The following is a 20,235-nucleotide window of genomic DNA, read 5'->3' on the forward strand; positions in this document are numbered from 1 at the left end:
GAAATGTTTAACACTATGACACACTGCATTTATCCATCAACCCATCCATCCATTTTCTTACACTCATCGAATTCAGGATGAGGCCTGGAGCTTAAATCACATCTGTTCTATAGCACATGTTACCAGCTCTAGGTAACCATTACTGCTCAGATTCACACCTACGGTCAACAAACTCAACACAGAAAGATCCCCCAGCAGGGTTAAAACCCAGGATCGTCTTGCTGTGAGCCCACAGTGCTGACCACGCTATCACCACTTTGCACACTGTATTATGTCACATTTAATGGCATCGTATATATGTATTGGAGTAGAAATTAAAATGTAAATGTCTGCCTTTACTTTCTATTACTTTGTCTACATTTGTTTCACACTGTTGTGTGTATATATATATATATATATATATCTATATATATATATATATATAGATATATATATCAGCATTTCAATAATTAAAGAAAAAGCAAATCACTTTAGACATGAGTGAAATTTAAGTCATTTATTTTTTTAAATGGATACAAATAGCAGTTAAAAAGAGTACACTATAGCAGAGAAATGCAGTACTCCCCGACTAGTCAAAAACAATCCACTTAAAATGATCAAAAAATGCACAGTTTGTGTTTTAAAATGTGTTCACATAAAGTCACATTGTTTAACACTTAAATATGATATGTATAGTTGTTTAGTGTCCATGCTAGAGGACATTTGAGCAGCTAAACCTATTGTTTCAGGCTCTTTGCTTTGCATTCAGTTCAGTTTGCAGTACATTCAGATTGAAATACAATAATGAATCCACTCTGTCTAAACTCGACACCTTAATGGAGCGTTCATTATTTCACTTCAAATGAAAAAAGCTGAAGAAAACAGGCTGACATAAAATGTAACTGTCCAAACAAACACTGGCCTAGATATGTAATGTATAGATAACATTGTATGAAAAAAAAGCTTCAGTTCCCTTAACCTACAACATCTGTCACACTTAATATTCTCACAGCTTCAGCTTTTCACTCAAAACATAATTAAATGACCCGTGGCCTAAATACCAAAAACTAGGCTCCTTGTGTTATTGAATATAGTTTTGAAGTACAGAAGTATAATAATAAAACCTTAAGTGTGGTAAGTTGAAGGGAAGATTGCAGTTTTAATGAGGTAAGTACATTTGTACTTACATGTACCTTCCTTGTGCGGCTTAAATTAGTTGCAGTTTTATTTATTTATTCTAGCCAGTCCAGCTTGGCTATTATAGAGACCTATAATTATGAGAATTTCAAAAATTATGTTAAAATGTATGTACACAAGCCTAGTGTGGGCTCCTTTGAAATTCTTAGTAGATACTGGCACATGCACTAGTGAATACGTGGTACCACACACATTCTCTCTCTCTCTCTTCTACTGCAGCCTATCCAGTTCAACCCAGACCATCGCCCTCTGCTGGCTGTTGATGGTGGTACGTAAAGCAGCCAGCAGCTCATCAGTGCAGCTCCAGGTGTTGGGCTCCAGGGTGTAGTAAAGCATGGGCAGTGTCTCCAGCTGCAGCTCCTCTGCGTGGCACAGCTCCTCCATCACACTGTCCTCCCCACAACGTGGAAAAAACTTTCTGTTTCAAGCGATGGATAAAGAATCACCGAGTATCTAAGACATGACTTTTTCAAATATATGTATTTCAAGGAAAGAAATAATCACTTTAGAGTAGTTAAACGCTCCTTACTCCACAAAGTGGATTGCCATTAAATACATACAAAGCTTGGATAAAGTACAGTAGTGCTGCTATGGTGAGACCAGAACTTACTGTAGCACTGAACTGAAAACTGTCTGTGTGTGCACTTACCTCAGCTTCTTGTGTTTTTTGTTCTTGGGGCGAATATGGATGACGATGGGGTAAATCCCAAGTCTCAATAAGCCTTCAACACTGGACAAGCCCAGCTCGAGCAGACAGTGTTTATCCTGAGACAAAGAGATGGCATCTGTTTATCTACAGCTCGCTTAAGGTCCCAACACACCATTTCCATCAGGTTGGGTCAGGACTTTGCCTGGGCCATTGCAAAACTTGCTGTGTTTGGTTTTCTACAAACGTGGTGCCTTCCATTATGACCAAACATCTCCGCTTTGGTCTAATCCATCCGGTGGACATTGATCCAAAAGTCATGTGGTTACAACAAGCCATCCTTGTTTAGTCTTTTTTAAATCATGCTCTCATGAACTTTAACATTTAACATGCTAACTGAGGCCAGGTGAGTCTGAGATTTAGCACCTGGGATTTAAATTTTTTTTTTTTTTGCAGTTTCTCTGATCATTGCACGATCCGACCTTGGGACGACTGTGGTTTTGTCTTAACAAAGTTCAACCCTCACACTTGCATGTTCAGGAGCAGCAAACTGCCAAAACGTCTCCTTTTATAGAGGTGTTCACACTTGCTGATGATCAATTAATCAAGTGGATTTGATTAGCAGCTCCTGGCTGCTCCTTACCCTCTTAATTTCTCTAAATTTCCTCTTAATTCTTAATTATGGAAGCAGTAAGGGTGGACCTAGTTTTTTTTACAGGATTTCAGAGTCCTGTGGAAATTTCTCCCCACGATTGTCGGTAATTGACTTTTATTGGTTACTTAATCTTCCTAAAAACAGCATTCTTCCTTCTCCTTGAGGAAGACATTTAGTAGGATGGTTGTAAAGCAAAATGTGGTGACATTTTTGCATTTTTGTCTGGCAAAGCAAAAGCTTCTTTTTGAAAACTACACCCCCAGAAAACACTGCTGACCTTACCTGGCTGATGACATCCTGTATTGACTGCAGCCTTATGCCAAGGGCCTTCTCTGGACTGCAAGAATCCAACAAGAATATTCTCTTGTCTTGTCTCTCTGAAGCTGGAATGGGCTCTGAAAATATTTAATGTACGATCAACAAATCAGCACCAAACTTTGTGCACTGTTGGGTCACTGTGAGTGGATAGGTCTGTGTGTTGTGCAGATACCTGGCTGGCAGGTGTTAAACTTTAATCCAGACTGTGCTGGTTGCAGGAGCCTCTCTATCAGACCACGGGACAGCAGAGACGGTGAGAAGATGACTGGCCGCTTGGTCTGAACCTGCACTGACTGTACTAAACTGTAAGGGATTAAGTGGTCCTCATGGCCTGACATGGCAAAAACAAGTACAAAGACATTAACACAAAGTGTGCACATACACAAACAAGTCATTTATGACACAAACATGCTATTTCATTGAGGGAGCGACAGGGCTTCAACTTACGTTTGCCGAGCGTGTAAAGGACCTGCTGTGTGGAACCAATCCCACGGCAGTTTGGATCCACCGCTTTGACCAGTCGTACACGGCCTGATGTTTTCTTTAAGAACTACGCAAAGAAAAATATACATCTTCCAATGAGAAAACGGGCAAAAACTGTAATATAAGGCACTTATAACCACAGCCGTTGTGCATGCTGATCATGTAATTTAAATATGCATCAACTTACCATCTTCTTCTTAGAGTCCTTTTGCTCCACTGACATTTTTCGTAACCTTATGAGTAACAACTGTTGAGCCCTGAAAGAGAAGTCGATATATTCTTAGTAATTTACACTAGTCACACAGCTATTTTGTTATCAGTCTAAATTTATTCGCCAGTTTTGTAAATATATCTACCTTCTCTTATATGTACTTGAACTAAATAACACTTGTGGAACTTTCGGGACTGAATTGTGCCTTTAAAATAACAATAAAGCAAAGTCATGTCAAAGTCTGACTGACATACCGGTTGTAGTTGGGCATGGATCCTGTCTGCAAATGCTTGGCTGTGCTCGGGTCCACCAGGGAGCAGCGCCATTGGTATTTTCCATTGTACCTTGTATCTGTGACATGTATAATGTCATCACAAGAAACACCCAAAGATGGCGGGTCACCATGAGGCTCCATGCTGAGATTAACACGCACATAGAAAGAGTCGGCACCAAAAAAAGTTGGCGATGAAACCTGCGAGGACAGGTTTGAGTACCCTGAGGATGAGAAAGCATGAGAGGGGGCACCTTAGCGTCACCTTTCTGCACCACGAGGGGAGATTTCAAGAGCAGACTGACCGACCTCATATGAATTTTTCAAACCTCTGAAGTAACAGACTCACCCTCTGGGTTGCTCTGGAATTTAAGTGTTGACGGATCGGTCCACCACTGCAGAGAAAAGTGGGCCACCTCAGCAGTGCACTGACTCAGCAGCACACTCCCCCCACCAAACAGGACTTGCTCCAGCTAAAAACAACAGGACAAAAACTGCATGTCATTCTACAGCCTCATTTTCATAGAAGCATAAGGACACACTTGTCCTTGTGGGACACGTATTTCCACATGCACACATTAAAAGTGCTCATATATGATTTAATCGCATATGCAGACGCCCACCTCCAGCAGCTCACTGCCCTCCTTCAGTCCACATTGTTCAGCTGGGGAACCTGCTCTCACATGGCTGACAAATATCCCTGTTTGGCTTCCTCCAATGATGGTGATGTCATCGGCAAGACTTGCTCTCCCGTGCTTTGGAGAGGTTGGGGGACTTGGAGATGGTGAGCAGTGTAGGTTCCTGAGAGAGATGACATAACATTAGTCTGTGACGGCATTCACTTTGCTTTGGTGCCACTTTTGTGCTCTTTACATTATGTTGTACACTATGACAAAAAATTGCACTTATATAATATTAATCACATTCAAAACTGTTTACATTTTTATCATACAGTAATTATTTAATGAACTCCATTTTTTAATACCCAAATAATAATAATAATAATAATAATCCACCAGGAGAAAATAAAATGAAGGACAAACCAGATACATTTTAAAGACATCTAAACATTTAAACCATGAAGTTTTTTTCTTTGATTGTTTAAATTTTAAAATTTTACTTTGTGTGCTGAAAAGATTTTTTCTTTTGAAGCTGTAGATTGACATCTGCGCTTCCTTTTTTTGTCTTAGCTCAGTTGGTTTGTTCTCGCCTGTTTGTTTACAATAAATAAAGTTATTTTTGAGTTATGTAATGGTCTGTGGCCCAATACCCACAACATACCTCTGACAAAAGAAATGTTGTTGCTCTTCTATACTAATGTTAATGTTAGGACCTTTTAGGACCATCATTCTCACCTATGAAGATTAAGAGATTGCACTGCAGAAATTAATATTACTTGTAATTAAGGAGGAAAAATTACAGTTTAACAGAGCTTTTACTGGTTTCAGTGACAGATATCAAAGCTGTAAGTTTGTACCTGGGCACTTTGGGACTGGGCTGCTGTGCAGAGACTGTGGGCAGGTTGACCAGGTCAGGGGGGAAGAAATGAGACTGCAAGGAGCTCCACGAATCTGACAAAGAAGGCTCGCTCTGCTCACCTGAAAACACCAGAGAGCCTTTTAATGTACACTTACATTTTTGTTATTATTAGATTGAACATGATTAATCACCAACACACTGATTGAAAAAAAAAAGATTGTGCTGGTTGTAAATGCAAAGAGTCAAATGTACCTGGAATGTTGTCATTCTCATCACTGCCCCATGAGTCCAAGTCAAACCTTTGTGGAAGCAACACGAGGAAAATGGTCATCAACGTGAGAATAACGGGGAAAATTGCAGGGTGAAAAATATATGAACTCACTCTGTGTTGACTCGACGGTTGATGGAGTTCATGCAAGGAGGAAAGGGGAATGTGGAAAGGCGGTTTATTTCCTTTTCATTGGTTTCTGTCTGAGGGTGAGGAGGTAATCATAAAGATGCAGATCTTTAGAATCTTCTATTCTTTTACTTTTATTAAGAGCAGGGCTTTGATACTCACTGACAGCAAGAGGTTCTCCTCTGAGTTTGAACCAGAATCTGTGAATCAGCAGAAAAACACCCCGTTTACTTTAACCTAAAACACTTATTTGTGAGAGGTGATGAAATTCCCCACCGACCTTCCTACTTTGTGTAAATGAAAAGTACAAAAGCAAAAGGATTGCACAAAGAAACACTAGATAAGCATCATCCAGCTGCCAGTGTGGTCGACTTACCCTCTGAGTTTTCATTGGCTGGGCCACTAGAGGGCACCTGTGACACAGAAAAGATGACTCAATAGAGTATGAGCTCACAGATAATGAGATGTAAGGTACAGGCACTAACATGCAAGGAGTTGCACAAGAATGCATTGCAACATTTCCTGATCATAATAGAGCCCCTTGCCTTGTCTAGCTGCAATGAAATGTTTCAGTCAGAAAGATACATTCTCTGCATAGCACACTAACAGCATGAAAAAACAAGTTTTTATCCTGTGGGAATTCCTATGATATAAAATTAAGTGGCGATTACACAGCAGTTAGGTCAGTAACGCCTGATTCGATTCCCTCTGATCTTAATTTAATCAAACAGGGCAGTTGTGATTCTGTTGTTATTCCGATTCTCATCATAATAACTAAACAACTGGTATTAACCCCAGCACTGACCTTTCTTAGTAACAGATTGGTTCTTCTAGGCTGCGGGCTCAGATCCAGGCCGGGGGAACAGCAGGGGCCAAAGCACTGTTCCTCACTACAAAGAGACAGGTGGGACTGGGGGGCAGAGAAGGAGGACAACACTTGCATTAAAAAGTTTCTGTAGAAGGCAGGGGAAGGTGACTGCTGCCTTCATGACTTAGCGTTTGAACTCACACAGTGCAGGCAGGAGCTGTTTGGCTCCATTTTCTCCTGGCTCCTGTCCCTCTCTTTCTCCAGCTCTCTCTGCTGCTGCTCCAGGTTGGCCTGCAGCTCAGCAATGCGTTTACGCAGACGGTTCTTATCCAGCAGACAGTCGGTGTACTCCAGCTGCAGGCTGTCTCGACTGCGAAGGGCCTTGAGACGAGGGGACAGAAACACAGAAATGAAGAGTTTGGCAATGTGTGAGAATTAGCCAGAGCAGCTAAAGTGACTGATGAACTCTTTATGGTTAGACAGTGTGCTCTCACTAACCTGGTCTCTCTCCTTTTCCAGCTCCATGATTTGGTTGAAATAGGACACACTCCTCTTCTGCTCTGTCTCCCAGTCCAGCTGGAGAGTCCTCACCTTCAGCTGTAGCTGTTCGCACTGAGACTCCAACTGCAAGCACAGTCCAGAAAAGAAGTGTTTACAGTGGAAAAGAAGGTATCATGAAGGAAAAGGTCATTATAATGTTATAATGTATTATATAATATGATGGCAGACAACCTCTCACCTTGTCCCTTTGCTCTTCAGTGTTTTGGAGCTCGCTCTGTAGTTTGGTGATGATATCGCAGAACTCCTGTCTCTGCTCGGCAGCCTCCCTGCGGTCCTGCTTCAGGATATCCATCAGAGCCTGAGGTGAACCAAAACAAAATGAACACAGATAAAAAAAAATACAACAAAGAATGATAACAGCTTAAAAAACATGATTTCAGATGACACACAATGTGCAATCAAAAACATACAACGACTCCAGTGGGTGGGATCGAGCTCCTCATCTGACTTCCTGTGCTCTCAGTTTTCTTAGGCAGGTTTTCTGGTAGAGCAGGTGTAGAACCATTTACAGCTTTAGAGGCATCAGGGGCAGCACTTGTTTGTTTCTCTGCTGCTGCCAGCCTGGACTTAAGCTCCTCTACCTGCATGTATGAAGAACAAGCAAATAATAAGCATATCAATAACCTGCTAGTGTGGGACTCTTTGATATATTAATATCAGGAGCTAATAACAGCTGCTCCTTTATTGACAGTGGGTTACCACAGCAGGTAGCTACAAATGTTTTTCCCCCTGATATTGAACCAGGGATCTTTTGTTTTTCAGGCAAATATGTGAACAATAACACAAAGGTCCCACTGACAGCAGTATCTCTAAGTCTACAAGTATTATCCATTAAGGGGACTTGTTACACTCGTAATCCACAACCAGTTCAAAAGGTGAGACCCAAGGAAAGTCACAAAGAAGACAAAATGAATATAATGCAAGATGATATTATCAGTGCAAAGGTGGAGGTATGTATATGAGGCAGGGTGATTGGCTAATTAAAAACAGGCATCAAGAACAAAAGGGTGGGGCATCTAGCCACCAAGGATGGAAAACTCACAGACAGGAAGTGAAATAGATAATGGTGTGACCTAACTGAGAATAAAAAAAAATTAAAAAGGAAATGATGTCACTGAAACGCTCTAACCACTTGGTTCTTAAAATAGTCGTTTCTGCTTTTAGGTCAGCATGATGTCGGTCAAAGCGGGCATCCCTAATATGGTCACACCGATCAGGCTGGGAGCACTGAAGCCCCACCCACCGCTAAACAAACTCTGTGTTTACGAGGGACAGCAAACAGAAGTAAAGTGGCTTAAATGGAGTGTGGCCTTCAAAGGAGAGAAACCTTAAATGGCTTGTTTTAGACAGTAGACAGCAGCCGCTGGCAAAAAGATCCCACTATGGGATAAGAATGACTTTCAGTAAACAGCTGGAAATGAGCTTAAAGCTTTAAGGTGGAACATTTAAACGCAAAAACAAAAGAGAATTCCACAAGTTGCTTCTTTCATTGTTTACGTTTCTGTGAAAATCTTTCAGTAACCTGAATTCAGAAGGCTGGGACTGGGGCTGGGTGTCAACTGGTCCACTGTGGCTCTTCAGAAGATGACAGGAAGGCCTAGCGTGGGTGAACCTCTCTTGGTTTTGCCATTTTGGACTTAAAATAATAAGAAAAAACCCAGGGCTGAATAATGATGATTTCAAACTATTCTAATAAAAATATAGGATTTTAAAGATCATAGATAGACTGTAGATCATACACTGACTTGCTGCTATTAATATTGCCTTATTTTTACAGCCAGCTGGTTCATTCCTCAGTGGTTCTGTCAACATGTTGTAACAAATCCTGGTGTGGCTGATAACATCTGCCCCCGCTGGCTCGAGCCGCTTCATTTATCTCTTTTGCTGCGTGCAATCCAAAGAAGTTTCGTTGCCTCAGGTGCTTTTATTTGCTCCCTTTTTTATGCCTTCAGACATCACATAACTTCCGAGAACAGCGCTTGTTTCTGTTATATACATGGCAGCAAGCCATATCAAAGTCGTATCAAAGCAAACAAAGCTCTTTCTGGCTGACATGGAGCACCTAAAACAGCAGCTTAAAAGTGAAATCAAACAGATGCAAAATGCAAGAGAACTAACATTAATATAAAAATATATTTTTCTTTCACCCAAACCAACTGACCTGACTCAGCAGTTCTCTCTCTCTGGTCGAGGCTTTGCCTTGATCCTCCAAGGCCCTGGAGTACTTCACAGCCTGCTCCAGGTGTCGGTCTTTCAGCTTTCCCAGCTCTCGACTGGCTAACTCCCAGTCTTGACGCAGCCTTGAGATCACAAACCATCCAGATCACACATTTTCACTTTTTGTTACCAACTCGTTTTTCTACAAATGTAAAGATGAATTTTCGTGGCTCAACAATTTTAGATAACTCTGGAATTAGCAGAGGTGAAGATGTTGAGATTTGAATTGGGAGTGAGCAGGATGGACAAGATTAGAAATGAACATCAGGGGGACAGACCAGATTAAGTGGTGCAAAGACAAAGTCAGAGACATGAGGCTGGAGGTGCCAGGCTGCAGGACAAGAGGAAGTCCACAGAGGAAGTTCATAGATGTAGTGGAGGAAGTCTCGCGGAGAGTTGGTGTGTCAGAGGAAGATGCCACCACAACCAACATGTTTATTTTTTTTATGTTTTTCTCAGTGTTTAAAATGATTTCTGCAGAATGAGAGTAAAACAGTTTGAAGAAAGCAACATGAAATGTTCTTAAAAGTGTTTTTTTTATTATTCAAAAGTTGTTTAATGACAGAGAAACACATTCTGGAGCCAACACTGTAGCAGCACATCAGGTTTCTTCTCACTGGGATATAAAGTAGAAGGAAAGTAGGAGGGAACAATGGTGCCCTGACTGCTGTAGCTCTGACAGCCTTTGTGGATTATTAATGTCACCTTGTAAAGGGGTGAATTTATAGGTTTCTATGACATATTTGATTCTCTGACAGAAAAGCTTTAAAGGAAGAAACTGGAAACTAGAAAAGCCCAAACCTTTCCAGCTGTAGTTTGTCATGGCGTAAGTCCTGAGCTTTACGCTCAGCGCGGCTTCGCTCCTCCTCCGCCATCCGGCAGCGCTGAGACAGGCGGCGTTCACACATGCGGCTGTTTCGAAGCTGCTCCCTCAGTTTACGCACCTCCAGCAGCAGAAACTGAGTCAAACCCTCTGGACCTTCCTCATCTGTGTAGAAAGAGAGTCACACGTGGAGGTCATTATCATGGAAGGAGGGTATTGTGAATCAATGGAAATTGTAAACTGAATTGTGAGCCAGAGAAACTGACTTTAATGTGTGGGGAGAAAGGACAAATAGATGTTTATGTGTTGTAGTCGTCAGTAAATGGCACGCAAGAGAACATTAATGCCAAATGTGCAAATGTGTTCATTCTTTTCTCTACTCTTGGGCAACATAATAGCTTTGTCAAATAATCATATGCTCACTTTCAAAGAAAGCGCTTATGTTCCAGTTATTTGCTAACTATTTCTGTTGGTCAGCAATGAAAGTAAATCAGATGTGTTTGCGGTTAAGATTCACATAAGTTTAAATGTCTTGGCTTTAATTTGCTTGTCAGTAAAGAAGAACTCATCGCACTTTGGGCTAGGCTAGTTTTTGCAGTCCGGAGCTGAATTATGCGAAAATGAGTGTATTCATCCATCGATGTTATTATCCTGTCATAGGGGTTCTCACAGCACCACTGTGAGAACCCCTATGACAGCTGGGATAGGTTCTTGGCTGCCATAGGGGTTAGATGTAAGGTACATCTGTCTGTCACAGGGCTAACAGAGAGAGATAGACATAAATTAGTTCAAAGTTCAAAGTCAAAGTTTAGAATCATCATTCAGCCCAATGTGTATGTTTTTGGACTGTGGGAGGAACTCAGAGTACCCGCCGAGAACCCATGCAGGCACAGGTAGAACATCAGTGGGTTAACACTTGGGACTGAATGACTGTGACGTGACAGACTAACCATTGTACTGCCTAAATATAAACCTTAAATCCTTAAATGTAATCATCAAAATACTTCAGTAGTCTTCACAGACACTCAGATGCAAACATACAAACAGCAGTTGTTTTTAAATTTCTAGTGAATTAAGCTCAAATGCATTAAAAAAACACACCCACAGTAATTTGAGTGTATAAGTTCATCATGAACTCTAGAATATGCCCATACATGGAACATTTTCCATGTCACGTAAATGCTTTGGGTGATTTTTCTTAAGCCTGAGTTACTTTAAGGTTTTAATTTAAGGTTAATTTATGGTTAAGGCCCACTACTATGCCATTCTTCTTTCTATCCACAAAAAAATCTCTGCTTACCTAGTATGAGGGAGCATCGGTGTGTTGGCTGTTGCCCGGTCAGCTGTGTGTACTGCTCCGGATGGTAAAACTCCAGTGACTCCATGAAGGCCTGAAGACCTCGCTGGCCCTGACCGCGCAGGATGTCCAGCAAACGGCCTTTTTGTGACAAATAGGGAACAGAAAACATAAGGTGAGTAACACTGCAAGTGTTGAGTAATTTACTTTCCGTTGCATGACATTATACAGTGACAATGCTGAAAGATAAGTGCAATGACAAAAGGTCAGGTTAGGGTAAAGCAGCACATTTAACTAACAGATTAAAGAGTCTCAGCACAAGAATGCTACCTCTTTGATGTATGTGTCATTACCTCTGTAGTTACATGCTGTTGGTATTTCAAACACGACAATGATAAAAGACTGAAACAACAAAATTCTCCGAGGGTTGGACCAGGTGTTTGCCTTCAGTGTCTCTTAATTTACAACATACCTTTCATCTTTATCCTCATCCTTCTCTCTGCCTGCCTCGACTTAGCAATGATTCGCCCTGGAGTTCCTGCTTTTTTCTCTCACTGGAGCATTTATTTAGTTTTCCTGTTTCTAACTGATGAACTGTTACACAAACATTCACATCTAATGTTTATCCTCTTGAAAGAGCCCACTTCTTGTAGTCTTTTAAGACTGCAGCTCAGTGTCAAATGAGTAATCACGTGTTTGCTTAAATTTCAGTGCTCTGACACCATTGAAACGATGCTGAAGCACAGATGCCACTTTGATTCTAAAGAAAACCTGAAAATGACAGTCTATGAATTATTTCCTCAAGGTGTCGCTCGCACTGAGACTTTAAATGTATTTATTTATATCTCAGTTACAATCATTTAACGGGCCAAATGAGCAGGCCAAATTACAACATCTGGGTTTCTCTGAGCAACGGAGAAAGGCCCAGTGTTACGTTACACTCCCATGAACTGTAGTAGACCATTGCTGGTTGTGACTAAAGCTTGGATTACTGCACTTTCAGCTGTGGCAGTACAAGTCTGTACAAGCGGATTAAGAAAGAAAACTATAGGAAGTGTGGGATGTGACCCATATCTTGTTATTGGGGGTAGCACTGACTGCGGAGGATGTGCGCTGATGGTTTTGCTGGGTGAGTGCACTGTTGAAAGCTACAGTACTTCTGAACCCCTGTGGTATGGCATGTTCGTATCGTTCTGAAGCATCATAGTGCTAACTAACATAGCAGTAACACAGTATCTTTTCCTCATGTCTCTATAAATCTGTAGGTGCTGATCACTCATTTGACTTTTCAGCCGAGCCCTTCTTCCTCTCACCAGCCTTGCTAATGCGCAGGGGGTACTGCGTGGAGTTGAGCACTTCATCTTCATCCTGCTCGTCGATGACCTTGCACTGGCGCAGGTACGGCGTGAGTTTTGCCGGGTTGAGGATGCGCGTGAGCTTGTGCCGTACTCCCTCCACGCGGTCCCACAGCTCCTCGCAGCGCTCCTCTGACCACGAGGGAGAAGCTTGTGGTTCCTCCTGAGCGATGTCGTCCTCCTCCTCCATCCAGACGGTGACACCTGCACACGACCAAAAAACGTATCAGTTCAGGAAAGAGCCTGGTCTGGAAAGATAAAACAATGTCCCTTAGTTCATGTTTTTTTCCATTTACTGAAAATATGCTTGTTGCCTTGGGCCTTGCTCATGTCCCACTTCAACATTACGAGCCAGATTTCCAGACATGCCCTATGTCCACTCCCAGACTAAATATTTTCCCAAGCAGAATTCCTTTGTGAATTTGTTTTTGTCTGACCCCTCTTATCTGTATTCCTTCAAACATCAAAGTAGGTCAAACTTTGTGTCATTTATGCGCTTTCTAAACAGTAACTATCTGTTTTTAACAGATAATAATAACAAAAACCTTTTGAGAGCAAGTTTAATATAATTTCATGCCATAATTCACTGTGCCTAACACTGAAAGGCTATAAATCCTGGTAGGATTACTGGGTTAATCTGCTGCATAGCGAGGAAATGAGATGGGGCTCCTTTACTTAGAAGAGTCTACTCACTACAAAACAGTCTGACAGGTCTGTTGTGGAACTGAGTCTCCAAAAAAAGACTAAAGAGACAAAGAGAAACTGATTTGATGACTTAAGTGAACAGGAACTTCAATATAACAAATCAGAAGTAGTTAAATTGTTGTAGAGCAAAGGGTCTGCTGTTGAAGTAGCGGGGAGGACTCTGAATCATGGGCTCAGAGGACAGGAATGCAAACATAGGTGTGACTCATATTGCACATCAACAAACACTCCAGGGGACTACAGACAAAAGCTTTCTCAGCCTGATTCACTTCAGGAGACAAGGGGAGAAAGTGAATAGAAACCGTCACACAGAATTCCTCCATATTAAAGAAGAGACAACATAAAGGGAGGTGGTTCAGTTATCAGTGAACTATAAAGTACGAAAATATACCGTAAGGCCCCCAAAAGCTGCATGGATCGCAGACATATGTCATTTTTGTTGGTGGGGCAAATATAGTGGGGTTTATATTTCCAGGAAGGTCAACAAACTGATCCATTACAAAAAAGAGAGATTTTTTTTCCCATATTGATTCCTGAGTGATAATGTGAGTTCCTGCCACTCTGTGCAGGTGATCAGAGCAGTCTGAGGTAACAGGCAGGTTGAGGCAGGCTTGGGTGATCTGGAATCTCTGCTATTACCCATAAACAGTCTATCAAGGCTTTGTTTTCATGGGATTACGAAGCAACTCCTTACGCTCAAGGAAAACAAATACTGGATAGTCATTAGCTGTAGGAAGTAGTTCATCTGCACTGCTAACCAAAGACCTGTTTTATATTCAGAGTAAATAAAAATAGCGGTACACAGTAACACTGATAAGATAAAATAAAATATTGTTTGGTTCAATGAGAAGATTATGCTTGAAACCTGTTTATCAAAGGGTTCATCTCCATATCTTTCAGTAAATTTCATTTATTGTTTGTTTTGGAAATGCAATACACCCCCACCCCTTCTGTACAGTGCAAAAGTCTTGAGTCAACCCTGATTTTTTATATTTTGCTTTCAAGAAGTCAGACTTTCCTGTAAATATAAAAAGCAGTCTTGATCAATATTTCTTCAAGCTTTCTGAAGCTTTTTCAAAGTTTTTCTTTCTTTCTTTGGCCGCTTTTCCCACTTGTTTTCAGTCCAGTGTTTGTACCTGACAATTTTCAGGGGAATATTATTTTTTGTTTGTTAAGCTGCTTAACACTGACCTTCGAAGCTTTCAGGCTAGCTCGAATGATGAAACAGTGTTTGTTGTGTCTACAGATAAAAGAAAATTTGGCAAAGAGCCAATTTAAAGTTGTATCTTGAGGCACATTTTTACTAGAAGCATGTCCCACATCATTTGTTCCCATTTGTTTTTCGAATCTATGAAAAATGTCAAAGACAAAAAGACAACACAGTCTGACAGCCAAGGAGTAGTACTTTTGCACCAACAAAAGTACTACTCTAAAGAGCTAAAGAGCCATTAGCCGGAAACTTGGGATATCTCGGCAGTATGTGCTGTGTGTGGTGTGCAGTGTGTCCATAAAAAACTGCAGAAGTAGATAAAAAAAGAAAAACTGGCAGGCCTACAAAACCATTTAAAGCAGATGAACAGTACCTGGAAGTCCTTTTGTTAAAAAATCCAGCAAAGTCCCGACACAGGACCTAAAAGATGCAACTGGCCCTTCCTTTGATCCATGGACTGTAACAGACCGCTGAAGCCTAACCAAAAATGATCTCAGTAGAAGGCTTACTGTAACAAAGTCATTCTTAATGAAGGGGAATAAAGGCCGAGGTAGCCAAATTACAGAAGAACTGCAATGAAAGCAGGTCTTATGAAGTGATGTATCCAAGTCAGAAATTTTTGGCTAATCGTCTGTAAGTTTGGAGAAGATCAGGAAAGAGGTACAAAAGTGAGTTTATAAATCTATCAGTAAAACACGGTGGAGACTCAGTCCTTCCCTAAACTGATAGAATTATGAATGCAGAATAGTGGAGTACTATCTGGAAAGCATTTGATTAGAAACAATTTTATTTTTGGCGACAATAAATGATGCCAAACAGACTGCCAATACAGTAAAAGTGTAAATGGATAGAAAAACACACTGTTGAGTCTGGAATAATCTGGAGAATTATTCCTGAAGACTACTTAAAGAAATGTCAAGAAATCTGACTAAAAGATTAAAGGTGGTCATAACAAATATTGACTTTCAAGTATGTTATAATTATACAGACTCCGTTTTTGCCTTATACTGTATTTCCATTTATGTTTGCATATTTTTTAAACTGCTGTACCCATTTTCAGTTTTCCAATTAAAACATAAAGCAATAAGGAGTGACTCTGTCGGACTTTGGGAAAATCCCTAGTTTGTATTTGAAATGACAAAAAATATACTAGAAGTGTTCATAAATCACCATGGTCTGAAATTATTTTGTTGCAAGAAACTGGCCTTAAAAAATCAAAAATAAATAAATAATTAGAATAATAAACTTGCAGAGACTGTCACTGCAGCTATTACTACTTCAGCAGTTGTTATGCTTGTTTACAGAAATCAGACATAAAAGCGTACCACTGATAATAAACCAGTAACAGGAGCACACTCCAGCTGCCCGGTAACACCTGTTTATTCGGTTAATGATTGCTAGAAAAGTCTGGTAACCTGTTACTAGTAACACCGTTCAAGCTAATCAAGCTAAAAATTACGCTAAACAGCGACTAAAAATCTGTTACTTTAATCTTAAATGTTGACTTACCACTCATAATTTTCTCCTGTGAATCTGAGTCCCAGTAAACCGCACTGCGATCAAGTCTTTACATCCCAGTCAGGTCCACAAACGGAGCCGAGGAGCGCACGATACACGCTCGCACACCTTTGCGCACTCTGCTCCAGTTCCTCCACCCTCAACCACAACATCCAATTGTCAGGCAAGAGGAAGGAGGGAAAAGTCCCACTCCTCTCCAAATCACGGCGGATTTCCTTATCGGGACTTTACCGGGATGTATGATGTCAGTGTAGCAGAGGCCGGAGGCACTAGATGGCGCTTTCAACTAATGCTCGTCCACACACACACACACACACACACACACACACACACACACACACACACACACACACACACACACACACACACACACACACACACACACACAGCTGTCACGTATAAGCTCAGCATTTCACACTTTCCACGGCTGTCAGATGGAAAAATTAGACAGTCTACCTTCGGTTCTCACTGCTGCGTCAAATTGTTAGTTGCCACACAATTGTCATAAAGAAAACACTAGTCATTAACACTGACTCATCCGCCAGGTGCTACAAGAGTAAAAGAAAAAAAAAAACCCTGCTACCTTTTAAAACTACAGGGGAGACGGTTGTTTTTGCAGGAAGCCCTGCCCTGGAGCGCAGCAGGTTAGTCACCAAGACAAGGGACACCTGAGAGAGCATTTTGCCCAAAATACAGTGACGCACAGTTTCATTCTCAGACTTTTTTCACTGCAGACTTTTGGTTGGGCTTGTCCTCGGTATCTTCCAAATCTCTTAGTAAATATAGTCTAATGAATCAGGATTTCAAATAAGTGGGAGCCCTGACTCATCCATCCAGGAAGAAAAGAGGTAACAAGCCTGTGGATGGTGTGGAGGTGTGGAAAATCATAGATAGGTGGCAATTACCAGTCATATATAAGGAAGTAGAGGAGCAGTAAAAGACTTTATGACAGCTGTGTTCATTTCCCCTTTAAACTAAATTTAAGTACATCTTTAATATGTATGACATAAACAAAACATATGGTTATAAAGCCACCCATAGACCCTTTTCTTTTTCAGGGCAGCTAACACTTAAAGTGGGCTCACTCAGGGACTGTCATGTGAAATGAGTCCTTCAGTTACAGTATAATTCAGAGACGAAATGCAGGGGGCCGGCAGAAGAAGGCGTCATTTTCCGTCCCCAGTTCTGGGCTTGGGGTCTCTGTGGTCCTGCTGAGAGACAGCGTGGGTTAATGCAGACAGGGGATTGTAAATGAGATACCAAAATATGCATTCATACACCCATACATTACAGGAAGCTAGGTGGGGAAACAGAGTATAGCTCAGCTTCCTCCCTCTATTTTTTATCTTCTGGTGTATCATTTTTCTTTGACTTTCAGTTTCACCCGTCTGTACTTATAGCTCAAAAAGTCATATCTTGCCTCTGCCTGTCTGCCTTCCTGACCCCCCTCTTTTGTGCTCCCTCTTGCCCACTCTTTTATCTTCTCTATTCTTCCCTTTTCTCTTTCACTTTGCCTTACTGTCTGTCATCAGCTTTCTTCTTCAGACAGCCCAATCCATTCCCCTAACACTCGGTTCAGGCCTTGGCCTGCGGCGTGAGGGAGGGCTGCAGTGAATGAGCATTCCTGTTGTTTCTGAGGTGACAGCGGCACAGAGGAGCCATTGAAGACGGCACCAGACCCCACAGTTCGTTCATGCCGGAATGTGTGATATTGTGGAAGTTCAGTCAGACAGAAATAGTCTGCGCGGAATTCCTACCTTCACTGCACATACTTAATTTTTCTGCTCTTTGACTTTTTCTTTTATGAATAAAAAAGTGAGTGCGTGCTTCAACATCTGAAAAGCAAAATGCACTATCGTGACCACAAGAATGCAGTATTGATCCAACAACTTCGGCTAAAACAAAAAGAACCCAGAACAGAATGAAAACATCTTAAAAATGCTGATTTCTGTTGGGTTCATCTGTGTTGTTCTTCTCCGCTCCTGCTCAGAACACAACAGGCCTGGCTCTTCACCCGGCAGCTGACCCCACCGATGACTCAAGGCTGGCGGCTGCACAGAATCACCCCTTTGTGTCCACAAAGAATGCATCTTTTCTGGCTTTTTTAGAAAACAGAGGCAGAGAAAGCGAGCCGCGGGGGCATGAGTAACGGAGACAGATTTAAATCTGATGACATGTGATTTATGCTTCCTTTGGAGGCAGAAGATTGTGACAGAAGATCCCCTGACTGATCATGATGCTGATAAGGGATACTTTAAGATAAAGTTTATAAGTGAGAAAGGTTAATATTAGATGATGAAACATGTGTAGCAACTATTCCATACTGGTAAAGAGGAAAATAGATTTGTAAGAAAGCCTGATTGGATTCCCACGACCAAGAAATACACTTGATTTTCCTCTAATGTGGGAACTCCAGCATAGCTTAATGAGATCTTGTAAATATCCCACAGTTATATGCAATTTCCTGTTTAGCATGGAATCAACATCGATAATCACCAGAACATCAGAGTGAAGGAAGAAATTCTTAGTAAAGCAAACAACATGCCTAGAAAAACAATGTGTGGGATGACATCTGATAACCTTCTTGTTATGGTGGTATTTTTAATTGCCTTAAACTGACCTGCCTTTGTAAAATGTTATTATATACAGTGCTGCTCAAAAGTCTTGTGCCACACATCATTTATATTTAGCTTCCAAGGAGCCAGACTTTGTTATACTTTATTAAAGGCGTCTTGAGCAATAGTTCTCTGGGTTTCCTGAAAGTCTGTGACAGTTTTCTTTAGACATTTGCTGCTTTTCACTCATTTTTTAGTCCACTCCTTGTACCTGACCATAATTAGAGGATTAAATGACCTGAGAAAGATTCAAGCTTAAAAATGGCACATCGAGGTGTGTACCAGTGTTGTGTCTACACCTAACGGACAACTTATCAAAAATATAACTTTTAGACACTTTGTAACTAGAAGCCTGTTAAAAATAATTTGTTCCCATTTCTTTAGTTGAATTTATGAAAAGTGCTAAAGATAATAAAAATTGATATATTTCAATTCTCGTCAAAAATGATGGACACAGAAAAGTACTGTCAGACTTTGATCCACTATGCAATACAATTTAGAATGTGTCTCATTCATTTGTCAGCATGACAGTGATACCAAACACACTGCCAGGGCAGTAAAAGCATACCGGGATAGAAAAACACACCATAAACACTGACATCAGTCATGGATTGGCCTCCCCAGAGGCCGGACCTCAACATTATTGAAGCAGTGTGGGATCATCTTGATAGAGAACAGAACAAAAGGCAGCCAGCATCTAAAGAAGAGCTTTGGATGTCTTTCAACAAACCTGGAGAACTATTCCTGAAGAATACTTAAAGAATAGAGGTGCCAAATATACCAAATATTGACTTTCAAGCTTGTTAGAATTGTCCAAACTCTATGTTTGCATATGTATTTCCATATATTTTTAAATTAATTGCTGAATCCAATACTTTCCTGGCAAAATATAAATGACAGTTGGCTCTTTTGCCAGTATTGTAGTCACAACAAAGTGCATAATCAATTTGGTGTCTCCTTCTTTATACAAATCATACATTATTGGTCTTGGTCAGGCTGTTTTGCAGCTGCTGGAATGAAAGAAGGGGAAAATGTCTTTGGTTTGTAGTTGGGATTATACAACACAAACGGACGCACACATCTAGAGCTGTGTGAAAGGCAAATATAAACTCTGAATGTACGCTCTAGTAGTAAAAAAAGGTAGTTTTGTCCAAAAGTAACGTCAACCACTAAATGAAACCTTTCCCCCACACTAAAACACGGCATCAATCATCCTTAATTGACCCATTATGCTGCTTAGAGTCTGTTTTCACATTTAGATAAACCAACACAGACAAATATTCGCACAAGCACACACAAATATCTTTGTGGTGCCAGTGAAAACTGGCGCCCCGGCCTGCTCCTCTTCCTGTCACTCTCCTTCCAGAGCAGTGAGGTTTGAGTAGAATTACAGGGTGTAACATGGCTGTCTAAATCTGAGCTTCACCACACATTTGAAATGCAGACACAGACAACTTTACAAACCACTGCACATCAATTTTCAGATACGC

At 41.0% G+C, this 20,235-nt stretch overlaps 1 protein-coding gene across 1 annotated transcript; it reads right to left on the reverse strand.

Annotated features, from left to right (window-relative positions):
- Positions 1-524: 524 nt before the first annotated feature.
- On the reverse strand, positions 525-16,259 carry zmp:0000000896 (caspase recruitment domain-containing protein 11). Its single transcript, XM_063470521.1, has 24 exons — positions 16,122-16,259; positions 12,656-12,901; positions 11,346-11,483; positions 10,024-10,210; positions 9,167-9,305; positions 7,416-7,586; positions 7,184-7,303; positions 6,943-7,068; positions 6,646-6,825; positions 6,442-6,546; positions 6,013-6,049; positions 5,799-5,836; positions 5,622-5,710; positions 5,492-5,538; positions 5,238-5,358; positions 4,384-4,561; positions 4,110-4,233; positions 3,744-3,984; positions 3,466-3,535; positions 3,243-3,345; positions 2,968-3,126; positions 2,760-2,872; positions 1,826-1,941; positions 525-1,594 (listed from the first exon to the last, which is right to left on the reverse strand). Exons 1-24 carry the CDS (start codon positions 16,126-16,128, stop codon positions 1,387-1,389), a joined length of 3,063 nt encoding a protein of 1,020 aa, XP_063326591.1. The 5' UTR covers positions 16,129-16,259; the 3' UTR covers positions 525-1,386.
- Between the last annotated feature and the right edge of the window lie 3,976 nt (positions 16,260-20,235).

The sequence above is a fragment of the Pelmatolapia mariae genome, linkage group LG4 (assembly GCF_036321145.2).
Source record: "Pelmatolapia mariae isolate MD_Pm_ZW linkage group LG4, Pm_UMD_F_2, whole genome shotgun sequence".
Lineage (NCBI taxonomy): Eukaryota > Metazoa > Chordata > Actinopteri > Cichliformes > Cichlidae > Pelmatolapia > Pelmatolapia mariae.